A 15,335-nucleotide genomic window follows, 5' to 3' on the forward strand; every position below is an offset into this window, starting at 1 on the left:
AAGCTTATTACTCTTGGGTGCTTGGTACCCTTGAGCTTGTTCCTCTTGGGTGCTTGGGCGCTCTAGATAGTTGGTGGTGTTCGGAGCTCAATCATTGTGGTGTAAAGCTCCGGGCAAGCGTCGGGGTCTCCAATTAGGTTGTGGAGATCTCCCCGAGCAATTTGACGGGTTCCAATGACCGCCCCAAGGGTTGCCAAGGTGTACGGGTTCGGTGACTGCCCCCAAGGGTTGCCATTTGTACGGGTTCGGTGACCGCCCTCCAGGGTCCCTTAGTGGAATCACGGCATCTTGCGTTGTGCGAGGGCGTGAGGAGATTACGGTGGCCCTAGTGGCTTCTTGGGGAGCATTGTGCCTCCACACCGCTCCAAACGGAGATGTAAGGGTGTGAACTTCGGGATACATCGTCGTCTCCGCGTGCCTCGGTTATCTCTTACCCGAGTCCTTTACTTATGCACTTTACTTTGTGATAGCCATATTATTTCTTGTCATATATCTTGCTATCACTTAGTTGTTTAGCTTGCTTAGCATAAGTTGTTGGTGCACATAGGTGAGCCTAGTTGTTGCAGGTTTTGTGCTTGACAAAATAACCGCTAGGTTTATTCCGCAGTTGTTCAAGCCTATACCGTAATTATTTTAAAGCGCCTATTCACCCCCCTCTAGGCGACATCCTTGATCTTTCACATCTTCTCTTTATTAGTTGCAAAAATGGCTACATGCATTAAAGTCGTTCGTGAAATACGATACGGGTCTGAAACTGCGGAGTAAAGAAGAATACAGAGGTGTAATTTAGAAAATAACATAGTTTAGTGTTGCATATGTGAAAAGACAATGCCTATCCTCATAGTGCGCTTCTTCTCTCTATAATTGTAGAAGTAGTTACATATGCTAAAATGATAAAAAAACAATATTGTGGTTAAATCTGTGGTGCGAACGCGGATACAGAAGTGCCATGCTTTACATATGTAATTTATTGTTAGCTTTGTATGAAGCGATTTTATTACTCATATTGATGTTTTTTGCATGGAAACTAAGGAAATGCTATTTCCATCGATGTTGCATATGTGAAGAGACTTGCATACGTCTATCCAAAGAGCTCCCTCCTTCCTTCCTAATTGCAAAAACGACAAACACGGACATAGAAGTGCCATGCTTTTGTATGAATCGATTTTATTACACATGATTTTTTTGCATGGAAACAACTAAGGAAATGTTATTTCTATCGATGTTGCATATGTGAAGAGATGTGAAGAGACCTGCATATGTGTATCCAAAGATCCCTCTTCTTCCCTACTAACTTCAAAAACGACAAATCTGGTGAAGCAATCCGCAAAAATAGAATATAGTGGTCACAATTGCCTAGTGAACACAGACATAATATGTACACACAAGCGTAACACTTTAATTTACTGTCAGCTTGCTGAGCACAGAGAATTTGTTGCATGAAATCAACTGAGGAAAAATTCTTTGTATCGTATGTTGCATATGTGAAAAGACCGTGTTGCGACGACGCACATTGTAAAACATATATTCTAGAATCACTAATGCTCTGGTTCTTCCATTTGGACCGAGGATCTCCTGAATTTACACCAGGATCACAAAATAGCCGGAAACTTTTTATTGCGACTCAGCACTACATTCCTTTTCCAGTCTCTAAAAACTCCTGCCCAGGTGTAAAACGAACCAAGGTAACGGAGGGCCACCGATCTCCCTCCGCCATCCAGTCCATAGACTCGCTGCCCCTAGTTGTTTTCCGTGCCATCTTGGGCGCTGGAGACCGACCAATAGATTCAACTGAGCACCACCGACCAAAGTCCAAAGCAAGGAAATCTCCGAATACGCCCTCATCGCCTCCTGTCCCATTCCTCGTCTTTCTTGTAGTTATTGTGGCACATTAAGCAGCGCGTGTATTACATCAATGCCGGCCACTACATGCTCCGGGCCGGCATGAATGTGGCACATTAAGCGGTGCGTGCATCGAAAAGAATGCGCGGGAGGGGCGGGTGGGTTTTTCTGGCGGGCCAGGGTGGTGAGAATCGGGCTTGGGATCGGGTCGGACTCCCGTAAAGCTCCCTCCCACGTTTGTCTTTGATTTGCGGGAGAAATCACGCCCGGACCGCGCCGCGGGCCGATACAGGCCCGCGTTGGATGGCTTCCGCAGTCCGGATGGTTGCGGGAGATCTGCGGTTCCGCCTTGGACATGCCCTTAGGATATAATTTTTCTTTCTATATGGTGTATGTGACAAGACTTGCAGACGTCTATCCAAAGGGCCTCGTATCCCTATTGACCGCTAAAACGGCCACAAGAGGTAATGACATCCGCATAATACAATATAGTGGTCAGAACTGTTGAATAAATGCGAAATACAAGTGTAACGCTTCATATTGTAATTTATTGTTAGCCTTTTTTATGAAATGCAATTTAATTATGCATTATTTGTTGCACGAAAAAAACTTAGGGAACAATGTTCCTCTCTATGTTGCGTATGTGACAAGACTGACATACGCCTATCCAAAGGGCCTCTTCTCTTTATTAGTTGCAAAAATGGCTACATGCGTTAAAGTTGTCCGTGAAATACGATACCGGTCTGAAACTGCCGAGTAAAGAAGAATGCAGAGGTGTAATTTAGAAAATAACATAGTTTAGTGTTGCATATGTGAAAAGACAATGCCTATCCTCATAGTGTGCTTCTTCTCTCTATAACTGTAAAAGTAGTTACATATGCTACAATGATCTAAAAAATACATTATTGTGGTTAAATCTGCCATGCGAACGCGGACACGGAAGTGCCATGCTTTACATATGTATTTTTTTTTTGAACTGTTTACATATGTAATTTATTATTAGCTTTGTATGAAGCGATTTTATTACACATATTGTTGTTGTTGTTTTGGATGGAAACAACTAAGGAAATGCTATTTGCATCGATGTTGCATATGTGAAGAGACGTGCATACGTCTATCCAAAGAGCTCCCTCCTTTCTTTCTAATTGCAAAAAATGACAAATACGGTGAAGCCATCCGCAAAAGTTAGAATATAGCGGTCAGAATCGCCAAGTGAACACAAACATAATATGTACACAGAAGCGTAACGCTTTAGTTTACTGTCAGCTTTCTAAGCACAGATAATTTGTTGCATGAAACCACCTCAGAAAATATTGTTTGTATCGCATGCTGCACATGTGAAAAGACCGTGTTGCGACAACGCACATAGTAAGAAAGAATCTTCTAGAACCACTAATGCTCTGGTTCTTCCATCCGGACCGAGGACCTCACGAATTTACACCACGGCCACAAAATAGCCGGAAACTTTTTATCGCGAATCAGCACACCATTCCTGTTCCAGCCTCTGAAAAACCCCCCCTGCCCCAGGTGTAAAACGAACTAACCAAGGACAGACACATCGGGCCACCGATCACTCTCCGCCGTCCACAGATAGACTCGCTGCCCCCGGTTGTTATCCTCGCTGGGGACCGGCCAATAGATCCAACCCAGCACCACCGGCCAAAGTCCAACGCAAGGAAATCTCCGAATACGCTCTCCCTAGTCCGCCTCCTGCCCCATTCCCTCGTGTTTCTTTCTTGTAGTAAACCCTCGGCTCTCCTCCCCCGCCTTACCTCCGATCCCGGCCCGATCCATCCGATCACCACGAGGCGAGCCGCTGTTTGTTCCTATAAAGGGCGCCCGCCCGCAGCCGCAGCCGCTCGCCCTCGTGCGCCATGGGGTAGTTCCGCCGGATCGTGTGCAGTCCCGCTTGAGATCAGCTGGCAATTTTACCATCTGATGCTGATGCTGATGATGATGATGATGGTATGTTTCTTGCTGCCCAGAGGAACGGACCAAACCGGCCCCGTCGTGAGCTGAGGAGGAAACCTATCTATCAAGTCTTTTATGCGGGGGAGTGTAGCGAGCGGCACACTTGTCGAGCCAGGGGAATACGGCCGCCGCCAAATTGCACGAAAGGTTTCACCCCTTGTGTCAAAAGTACAGAAAGGCCCTCCTTTATCTTTCCCACCCCTTTCTCTCTCTACAATTAGTGCATCACTCTCAGCTCACTCCACCGGTGCGGAGAGGAGCACCCACCCCAGCCCCCAGGTCGGTCAGGTGGACGCCTTGTTGTTGTTGCTGAGCCCAGCCCAGGCCTCGGCACCTCCCCACAACGAGGCCACAATCCACTCTCCGCTTCAACTGTCTCGCCAGGAACTGCGTGCCAAAATATCGGCGGCTCCGTTCTTCCTCCTTCTCGCCGGTTGAAGCGGCGCCGTTCCTCCCCAAATCCGCCCCCTTTCTCGCGAAATCTTGAGTCTTGCTCGCGGGAGGAGTGGTGGTGGGAGGCCATGGTGTCGAGCTCCTACTCCAACCTGCTGGACCTGGCGACCGGCGCGGCGGACCAGGGGCCGGCGCCGGCCGCGCTGGGCGCGCTGCGGCGGCGGCTCCCGAGCGTGGTCACCACGCCGGGGCTCATGGAGGACTCCCCGGCGTCGCCCTCCACGCCGTCCCCGGCGCCGCGCCCGCGCACCATCGTCGTCGCCAACCACCTCCCGATCCGGGCCCACCGCCCGGCCTCGCCGGAGGAGCCCTGGACCTTCTCCTGGGACGAGGACTCGCTGCTCCGCCACCTGCAGAAGAGCTCCTCCTCCCCCTCCATGGAGTTCATCTACATCGGCTGCCTCCGCGAGGACGTCCCCGTCCCCGAGCAGGACGCCGTGGCGCAGGCGCTCCTCGACTCCTACAACTGCGTGCCGGCCTTCCTCCCCGCCGACACCGCCGCGCGCTACTACCACGGCTTCTGCAAGCAGCACCTCTGGCCGCTCTTCCACTACATGCTGCCGCTGTCCCCGGACCTCGGCGGCCGCTTCGACCGCCTTCTCTGGCAGGCCTACGTCTCCGCCAACAAGGTGTTCGCCGACAAGGTGCTGGAGGTGATCAACCCGGACGACGACTTCGTGTGGGTGCACGACTACCACCTCATGGTGCTCCCCACCTTCCTCCGCAAGCGCTTCAACCGCATCAAGCTCGGCTTCTTCCTCCACTCGCCCTTCCCCTCCTCCGAGATCTACAAGACGCTGCCCGTCCGGGAGGAGCTCCTCCGCGCGCTCCTCAACTCCGACCTCATCGGCTTCCACACCTTCGACTACGCCCGCCACTTCCTCTCCTGCTGCGGCCGGATGCTCGGCCTCCCCTACGAGTCCAAGCGGGGACACATTTGCCTCGAGTACTACGGCCGCACCGTCAGCATCAAGATCCTGCCCGTCGGGGTCTACATGGAGCAGCTCAACGCGGTGCTCGCCTTGCCGGAGACCGAGGCCAAGGTCGCCGAGCTCATGGAGACCTACACCGGCAACGGCAGGGTCGTCATGCTCGGCGTCGACGACATGGACATATTCAAGGGGATCAGCCTCAAGCTGCTCGCCATGGAGGAGCTGCTGGGGCAGCACCCCGAGTGGCGGGGCAGGCTGGTGCTGGTGCAGGTCGCCAACCCGGCGAGGGGCCGGGGGAAGGACGTCGTCGGCGTGCAGGAGGAGACCTATGCCATGGTGAAGAGGATCAACGAGGCGTATGGCGCGCCGGGGTACGAGCCGGTGGTGCTGATTGACCAGCCACTGCAGTTCTACGAGCGCGTCGCCTACTACGTCATTGCAGAGGTGTGCCTGGTGACCGCGGTCCGGGACGGCATGAACTTGATCCCCTATGAGTACGTCGCCTCCCGGCAAGGCAACGACAGGCTTGACAGAATACTGCGGCTGTGCAAGCCAGAGGAGAAGAAGAGCATGCTGGTGGTGTCCGAGTTCATCGGGTGCTCCCCGTCACTCAGCGGTGCCATAAGGGTGAACCCATGGAACATCGAGGCCGTGGCCGACGCCATGGAGTGCGCCCTTGTGCTGCCCGAGAAGGAGAAGAATCTGCGGCACGACAAGCACTACCGCTACGTGGAGAAGCACGACGTCGGCTACTGGGCCAACAGCTTCCTCCAGGACCTTGAGAGGACCTGCAAGGATCACTCGAACCGACGATGCTGGGGAATCGGCTTCGGCCTCCGGTTCAGGGTGGTCTCGCTTGACCTGAGCTTCAGGAAGCTCGCAATGGAGCACATTGTTCAGGCGTACAGGAGGTCAAAGACGCGCGCCATTCTGCTGGACTACGACGGAACGCTGATGCCGCAGGCGATCAACAAGAGCCCCACTGCGAAATCGGTCCAGATACTCAATAGCTTGTGCCAGGACCAGAGGAATGCGGTGTTCCTTTGCAGCGGCTTCAAACGCTGCACGCTCGACGAGTGGTTCCCTGCCGAGAACCTTGGCATGGCAGCTGAGCATGGCTACTTCATGAGGTATGAGCTTAAGTTAAGGTTTGCTTCGCTTTTATGTACATTCTTGCAAGCTTAGCTCAATGCTCAACATTCAGACTTGCAGATGCAGGCCATCCTTTTCTTGCCTGTCCTCCTTAGCTAACTAAATTGAAATGTTATTGGACTCTATATCATTACAACAAGTACAACTTAGTGGCACATGTATGGAGAAATCTTTTGGTATGTTGCATCATAGGTTCATATTCTATGGCTGTGTGCATCGCAATGATGCAGAGGCCCGGGGTCAAGCCTCCTTTTCGAAGAAAATCATAAGTTCGTATTCAAGTTGAAGTGGAATAGCATGCCTTTTTTTTCTTTTCTGCCATGATATTTTGTTGCTACATATGGTGGGCGGCTGCTAGGAAGTCTAATTTCTGAAATGTACTGTACTGAATAAGGCTGAAGAGGGACGCAGAATGGGAGACCTGCATCCCACCCGCGGACTGCAGCTGGATGCAGATTGCAAAGCCGGTCATGGAGCTCTACACCGAGACGACGGACGGTTCGATAATCGAGGAGAGGGACACGGTGCTCGTCTGGAACTACGAGGACGCGGACCCCGACTTCGGGTCATGCCAGGCCAAGGAGCTCGTCGACCACCTCGAGAGCGTGCTCACCAACGAGCCGGTGTCCGTGAAGAGCACCGTGCACTCCGTCGAAGCTAAACCACAGGTGAAGAAGCCTCTCAATCCCATCTCACCCTCTTGGCACGAATCAAACCTCACTGCTTACACACAATTCTTGTGTTGAACAACAGGGCGTGAGCAAGGGCCTGGTGGCGCGGCGCATGCTGGCGGCGCTGCAGGAGAGTGGCATGTGCCCGGACTTCGTGCTCTGCATCGGGGACGACCGCTCCGACGAGGACATGTTCCAGTTCATCACCAGCGCCTCCTGCGCCGACTCGTTCGCGTCCACGGCGGAGGTGTTCGCCTGCACCGTCGGCCGCAAGCCGAGCAAGGCCAAGTACTACCTCGACGACACGGCGGAGGTGGTGAGGCTGATGCAGGGGCTGGCGTACGTCTCGGAGGAGCTCGCACTGGAGAACCCCGCGCTGGGAGAGGAGGACCCCGAGGACCTGTGGTGCGTCGGCGAGCTGCAGTAGTAGGAAGCTGGAGTGAAGCGCAGGGGCAGCACGGCACAGGAGGAAAGGCATTGTCGTGTTGGCAACAGTCTGAGGAGGCCTCTGCAGCGTAGTTTAGGTGTACATGAGCTATGCTTTTCATGGTATTTGCTGCACTGCCGGTGGTTTGTTATCAGTGGTATGAGACCTGCTTTAGAGTGTTGTGAGCTCCGTTTGAAACCTGCTAGTCTAGTTACCGCAACAGTAATAATGTCTCTCTGAATGCCATGGGAAAATGCTAGTTTGTGCTGTTAAAACATATTTTGCACCGATTCTGCTTCTTGCACCAACACCAAACTAGATCGTTATCATCCCACTCTATGCCCTGGTGCCAAGCCAAAGCCAAATGGGAGTGAAGCTCCCAGTTCTAGTTCTCACGAAGCTCATGACAATGGACCGGCTGGCCCTCATGGACCCTCAATGTCCTACAGTGCCCCCAAAGATGAAGGGCTTTCCATGGCGGGATCAAAAGGCCATGCTGAGCTACATCAGGGCAAATTAACCACCGTATGCATAAGTCAAGTGCCAGATCGAAGCTTGCTCTTAGCCTCATCAATAAAGAGTGTCATCACAATGGGCAGGATGTACCGTATGGGTCTGAGGATGATAGCAACCGTCTTGAGGCGTATGTGTATCCCTTCTCAAGTGGCAATGAAAGTGACCAAGCCTGATGATGCCAATGAGCCTCTTGAAGACCCCCAACTTCGATGAATTCTATAAAGAGGATGACGACGGTGATGATGAGAATGAGTAGCGGGTTATGCGGTAGCATCTCTCTTCTTCTCTCCGTTTGGTGTTTTTATTTATGCCAAAGGGGGAGAATAATGAGCTCTATTAGGATTGGTCGGGTCACATTTGGGTATATTGGTGATTTGGCAAGACCCAAACTTTTGGTGTATTATTTGGCTTGGCCAAGACTTTTATATCCTATGTGCATGTGTCTGAGCATTGGTTGCTCTGAGTACCTTGTTTAAGCTAACCATGAGGCCATATTTTTTTAATATCTTGGATATGTGCAATGTTGCTTATCTTGTTTATGTGATGCCATTGATGTCATTATTATATCTACCTTGTTGGTATCTTTGCTTATTAACTTTGTGGGCAAGTGTATGATTACATTATGCCATGTCGCACACTCCACCATGTGAGGCGTTGTTAGATGCTTGATATCATGTTACCTCACAGTGGTGTGCAATGATGATTTTTATATCTATTACACATTGTATCACCTCACTTTGCTCTAAGATTTAGGGGGGGTCTCTTGGCTCTAGACGTGTGCATTATGCTTAAACAAGCATATTCTTATTGGTGATGCACATATCTAGAGGCAGTGGTGGTGCTAGCCGTCAGAAGCTATGATGTCAAAGCCAGAAATTTAGCTTATGTGTACACAAACTATATCTAAAAGTATTAAAACATAGACTGCAAACCTTAATTCCGTGATGTCGTTTGACATCATAGTCACCATGTAGCACCGCTACTGTCTAAAAGGACTCTCCTCATTTATCCTAAGCAACCTTAATCTTCAATTCAATATCTTGTGAACTAAATTTGTATTGTCAAAGAACGCCAAAAGGAGGGAGAATGAAAGTGCAATCCTCTCCTTGATTTTGGTTGCAAATTACAATATACACTGAACTTGTGTGTCAAGTTTAGAGCATCTATAGCCGAGCTCCTCAAGCCCCCCTATACGTCCAGGCGAACGACTCGGTCAGTGACTGGTCACAAAATCGCAACCCAGCTGGGCTCCTCAAACCGGCCCTATACGTCTGGGTTGATCGCCACCCCCCATATCTAACCAATATCTCAGGCGAATATGAGGAGGCCTGGACACGTCTTGTTGGGAATCGTTGCATGGAAAACAAAATCTATGCACACGCAATGATCTATCCATGAAGATGCATAGCAACGAGGGGAGAGTATGTCTATGTACCCTCGTAGTCCGTAAGCGGAAACGTTTGACAATGCGGTTAATGTAGTCGAACTTATTCGCGCTCCAACCGATCAAGTACCGAACACACGACACCTCCGCGTTTTGCACATGCTCAGCTCGGGGATGTCCTCCGCCTTCTTGATCCAGCAACACGGCGAGGTAGTAGATGAGTTCCGTCAGCACGACGGCGTGCTGGCGGTGATGGTGATGTGATCTCCGCAGGGCTTCGCCTAAGCACTATGGAAATATGACCGAGGGGGTAAACGGTCGACGGGGGCGCTGCACATGGCCGAGACAATGTTGTGTCCTTGTTTGGAGCTCCCTCCCCACATATATATAGATGGGAGGGGAGAGGAGAGTAACGCCCTCGATGCGGCTATATCTCCCACGTGTCGAAGCATGACTTAGAGGCATAACCGCATTGAAAGCAATGTCGCAAGTGAGGTAATCTTCACACAACCCATGTAATACATAAGGGAAAAAGATACATAGTTGGCTTACAATCGCCACTTCACACAATACATGAATAAAGCATTACATCATCCAGATACACACAAGGTCCGACTACGGAAACAAAATAAAAGAAGACTACCCCAAATGCTACACAGATCCCCGATCGTCCCGACTGGGCTCCACTACTGATCAACTAGAAGAAACAACACAAATGACAAGATCTTCATCGAGCTCCTCCTTGAGCTTGGCTGCGTCATCTGCACGGTTCAACGGCACCTACAAGCTGGTTTTGGAAGTATCTGTGAGTCACGGGGACTCAGCAATCTCGCACCCTCGTGATCAAGACTATTTAAACTTATGGGTAAGGCAAAAGGTATGAGGTGGAGCTGCAGCAAGCGACTAGCATATATGGTGGCTAACATATTCGCAAAAGAGAGCGAGAAGAGGAGGCAAAAGCACGATCGATGAACTATGATCAAGAAGTGATCCTAGAACAACCTACGTCAAGCATAACTCCAACACCGTGTTCACTTCCCGGACACCGCCGGAAAGAGACCATCACGGTAACACACGCGATTGATGTATTTTAATTAAGGTCAACTTCAGGTTTTCTTCAACCGGACATTAACAAATTCTCATCTGCCCATAACCACGGGCACGGCTTTCGAAAGTTCAAATCCCTGCAGGGGTGTCCCAACTTAGCCCATCACAAGCTCTCACGGTCAACGAAGGATATTCCTTCTCCCAAGACAATCTGATCAGGCTCGGCATCCAGGTTACAAGACATCCTCGACAATGGTAAAACAAGTCTAGCAACACCGCCTGAATTTGCTGACAAATCCCGATAGGAGCTGCACATATCTCGTTCTCAGGGCACACTCAGATGAGACATCCTACGAGTAAAACCAGCCCTCAAGTTGCCCCGAGGTGGCCCCGCAGTCTACTCGGTCGGACCAACACTCAGAGGAGCAATGGCCCAGGGGGGTTTAAATAAAGATGACCCTTGAGTCTGCAGAACCCAAGGAAAAGAAAATGCTAGGTGGCGAATGGTAAAACCAATGTTGGGCATTGCTGGAGGAGTTTTATTCAAGGCGAACTGTCAAGGGGTTCCCATTATAACCCAACCGCGTAAGGGACGCAAAATCCGGGAACATAACACCGATATGACGAAAACTAGGGCGGCAAGAGTGGAACAAAACACCAGGCATAAGGCCGAGCCTTCCACCCTTTACCAAGTATATAGATGCATTAATTAAATAAGAGATATTGTGATATCCCAACAAATATCCATGTTCCAACAAGGAACAAACTCCAATCTTCACCTGCAACTAGCAACGCTATAAGAGGGGCTGAGCAAAGCGGTAACATAGCCAAACAACGGTTTGCTAGGACCAGGTGGGTTAGAGGCTTGGTTCAACAATATGGGAGGCATGATAAGCAAGTGGTAGGTATCGCAGCATAGGCATAGCAAAAGAGCGAGCAACTAGCAAGCAAAGATAGAAGTGATTTCGAGGGTATGGTCATCTTACCTGAAATCCCGCAAGGAAGAAGAACGAGTCCATGAAGAAGACAAACGGACGTAGTTTAAAGGATCCTCACAACTCCGGAACGAACCCGAAGCTAACGCGAGAAGGAACCCGGAAAGAAGAAAACAACATAGTAAACAAACATCACATAAGCATGGCACGATGCACAACCAAGTATGATGCATGTCCGGTTTAAAAAGGCATGGCAAAGTGCACAAACAACACTTCAAATTAAGTGGAGATCAATATGCAACGAGTTGCATATTGACGAAGCACCGCATCAATTAATTAGTTCTCTCTCGGTTATGTACCCAACAATATTAAATGTAGTTAAGCATGGCAAGAGGTGAAGCATAACAAAACTATACCATCTAAACAATTTAAATGGGGCCGGATATAATAAACAACGAATCCGGTAAATCCCCATATGCCTTAGTAATTTATTGCAACAACAATTTTAAACATTTAATTGTTGTTATCATGATGCGGATGACATGAACAAGTTTATGCAATTTTTATTAAAAATTGACAAGAGCATCATGAAGCATTTGTCACCGTGGTGGAAAGAAAGGGGTGCCACGACAACGATAACGGTTCCGGTAGCTCATGGAAATACCGGTGCAAAAGGAAAATGATGGGAGCATGCAAAAGATGGTGGGGTGATCCCGGATACCGGGTGTCCCACGAATCGGTGGCAAGGAAACGAGGGACAAAACGTACATGGTGCGAACACGGCCAAACATGAGCATCTCATACAACACCAGCATTCGTTCACGGGCGATCGTCTCAATGGTTATACCTTCGTAGCGTGCGTTTTCGGAACGGATCAAGTTCGTCAAAGGAAGTAGACGTTCTCTCGACGGTAGCAAAGTAGTGGTTCTCGCGGGTCGTAGAGGAAGTAGTTGTACTCGCAAACTTGTCGGGTCCACGACGACGGTAGCGGAATTTCACGGATCTGTGGTCTCCGGGCGTAGTGGTACTTGGGCATAGTGATACACGTTCCGAAAGTGGTTCACGACGATGGTAGTGAACTTGGTGATCCAAAAGGGTACTTGGTGGTATTCCCGCAGTCGTACACAGGTCGTAGGGGAACTTGATGAAACCCAAGGCGCCGGTAGTCGTTCAGGACGCGTTGTGGAAGTAGTGGTTCACGGCGGAGAGGAACTTGGCGTTTTTGCAACCCGGGTCTTCGTCGATGGTAGATGCACATGGTCCACAAGTCGTTGATCGTTCGGAATCCGACTTGCCGGTCTTGCCGGCATGAAGGGGTACGGTCTTCAGGGCCTTTGATAGACTTGGCGAAAAAACCGAAGACGCTGCTTGTTGGACTTGTGGCAGAGGTCAATGAGGAGGTCGGGCAGGATCTCGTCAGGCAGCACGGGAGGTGGGAGAAAAGGTGCGGAGGCGCTGTTGGAGATGGTGGCGGAGCGCCCTGCTCGTCCTTCAGGTCACCGGTGGCGGGGTCCTACTTGCCGGGGTCCGACAACCGACGCGCGGGCGCATGGCGTGCTGCTGGTGAAGCTTGTTGCAGGCTCGCACGAGGAGGAAGGAGAGGAGACCAGTTCAGCTGTGAGGGGGATGCAGCGAAGGCCCGGGCAGCACACGGGGCTGCTACTGCTGCTCCGGCGAGCAGGCGGCAGGTCGAGGTGCTCGGGACCCAGTGTCCAGATCGAACGGGCGAGAGTGCTGCAGCCGGGAGGTTCCGGTGATGAGCAGAGGCACGATGAGGCGGAGCAAGGGCCGGCGACAAGGCAAGGCGACGAGGGAGCCTGCGAGGGAGGAGAGGGAGACGAGCACAGGGAGATGGGCGGCTCTGGCCGGTCATCCGGGTTCTGCGAGCTCGGGACGCGAGGGCAGCAGAGGGAGGTGGTGGCAAGGAGAAGCGGGAGGAGAGGTGCCGCGGGAGGAACTGGCGCAGGGAGCGAGGGTGAGGGCACGGGGCTCCTCCCTGGCGCGTGAGGAAGGGAGCGAGAGGAGGGAGAGGTCGACGGGGATGGGGATTTGGGTGTGGCTTCTCCTGGTACGATGCATGTGTGTGTGGTGGCGCAAGAGGACGAGGAAGAGGAGTGCAGGGATCGCTAGGGTAAGCGGCGGGAGCCTGGTTAGGCCTTGGCCTTGGGCCGACGCATGAGGGAGGGAGGCCCAGCTGGGCTGGAGAGGGATGGGCCGTTGATATGGAAAAGGATGGGCCTAGTGGGAGTGGGGCGCTGGGAAAGCTGGCAGGGGCGCTCTCTCTCCCTCATACTTATTTCTAAAACAGAAAAAAAACAAAGAAGAGAAGAAAAAGGAAGGAGGTGTTAGGGGAAGAAGTTGGACAAGTAGATGATTTTCCCGGACTCACAAAAATACGAGGAATTTGACAAAAATGGCGTGACAAATTTTAGAGGAAGTAAAATCCACACGCGTTGGATTTAACTCAACAAGTTCGAATTTCAAAAACCCATTCAAATGAACTCCAAATGGGTTGAAATTATAGGAGGTGACCCTACACAATATATGTGATTTATGGGCAGATTTGGAACATTTATGGGTAAAGTAAAATTGCCACTCAATTTTACTAAAAGGCCCCAAAGGAAGAAGGGGAAATTGAGAAGGATAAATGGAAATTTGAAGAACGGTGCATATGTGTTTGTGGGTGATCCCAAGCCAATGGAATGGTTTAATATAGCTCCCTAAATATCGGGAGGATAAAGAGAACTCACCATGTGAATTCCCTCGATTTAAATGGACCGAAGATCCATGCAATTTATTTAGGTGAGATGCAAAAGATTTATGACAAGATGGCATGATGACATGATACAATGCAAAAGATGCAATGACGAAATGCAACACGCAAGCAAATGACATGGCAACGACAGCGAATAACTGGAGGACACCTGGCACATCGGTCTCGGGGCATTACAACACTCCACCACTACGAGAGGATCTCGTCCCGGGATCTAGAATGGCACCAGTGGGCAAATGGAAGAGAAAGAGAAGGGGTAAAACTAAGTTGCTTCTTTGACAACGAGTGAAACCAAAGAACCTTGAAAAGGTTACACAAATTGAAAGAAAGAAAGCAACGGCGATGAACGGAAATGAAAGTACTCCGTTAAGAAAGAGGAAAAGAAAGAACCGATTCAGGTAGCACTCCGGTTGAAAAGAGGTGAAAGACTTGATAAAATGAAAGAGCTTGAGCGAAGGGCACAATACTCCGGTTAAATGGATAAACCAATAAAAGAACACGATCCTGACAAAACAAGAAGATGGGTTGAAGAGAGCAACATCACAATGCCACCGGAACAAAAGAAAGAATGGAATGGCATGAACTTAGGTAAAAACAAGGTCTTAGATAAAACGAGATGACGGGTGAAAAGAACAACATCGCAATGCCTCCAGAACGAAAAAAATAGAAGATAGATAATTGAATAGGAGAATTGAGAAGAAAATGCCAACTTATGCCACAAAAGAGCTTGAGAAGGCATCCTTAGGAGACGGGTCGAACGGAGTTGTTGGAACACCAACAACGAAAAGAATACGCTTGATATGGTCTTATTGAGTACATCTCAAATTATGAGGTGACAACCTTCCACTCACGGGAAAAGAATTGGATTGGTAAGAACAAGGTTATGAGAAAATATTTCACCGGGAGGATAGATGAAGAACTTGGGTCACTTATAAACACCATAAATAGCAAAAACCTTAGGGAAAGCTTTAGGTGAAATATAACCCAAGATAACTCCAACGAAGAGGTTGATGGATTTAAAATACCCCATTCTTAACAACCTGTGAGTCATGAAACATGAACTCAAATCATCAAGAGTGGCATAATACCACCTTCAATGATACGGAAGAAAGAATTGCACTCCGGATAGCAAGATGAAAAATGCTTGAGCTCCTTAGAAAAGAATCTCGATGAACACTTCGAGAAGGAATATAAATCCTTGATGAACCATCATGTAGAACCTTCATGAAGAA

At 50.0% G+C, this 15,335-nt stretch overlaps 1 protein-coding gene across 1 annotated transcript; it reads left to right on the forward strand.

Moving 5' to 3' along the window:
• The first annotated feature begins 3,701 nt into the window (after positions 1–3,701).
• On the forward strand, positions 3,702–7,723 carry LOC125552409 (alpha,alpha-trehalose-phosphate synthase [UDP-forming] 6). The gene is made up of 3 exons (XM_048715955.2): positions 3,702–6,328; positions 6,745–7,018; positions 7,104–7,723. The coding sequence occupies exons 1-3, from the start codon at positions 4,335–4,337 to the stop codon at positions 7,446–7,448; spliced, it is 2,613 nt and encodes an 870-aa protein (XP_048571912.2). The 5' UTR covers positions 3,702–4,334; the 3' UTR covers positions 7,449–7,723.
• Positions 7,724–15,335: the final 7,612 nt, after the last annotated feature.

Source organism: Triticum urartu, chromosome 4A (genome assembly GCF_056163025.1).
Source record: "Triticum urartu cultivar PI428250 chromosome 4A, HENAU_Tu73, whole genome shotgun sequence".
Taxonomy (NCBI): Eukaryota; Viridiplantae; Streptophyta; class Magnoliopsida; order Poales; family Poaceae; genus Triticum; species Triticum urartu.

What these genes read in the sequence shown, in the direction of transcription:
- LOC125552409 (XM_048715955.2), top strand. Translation starts at nt 4,335, where the DNA reads ATGGTGTCGAGCTCCTACTCCAACCTGCTGGACCTGGCGACCGGCGCG. An exon ending in GAGCATGGCTACTTCATGAG is followed by an intron (nt 6,329 to 6,744) that starts GTATGAGCTTAA and finishes GTACTGAATAAG; the next exon opens with GCTGAAGAGGGACGCAGAAT. An exon ending in CCGTCGAAGCTAAACCACAG is followed by an intron (nt 7,019 to 7,103) that starts GTGAAGAAGCCT and finishes GTTGAACAACAG; the next exon opens with GGCGTGAGCAAGGGCCTGGT.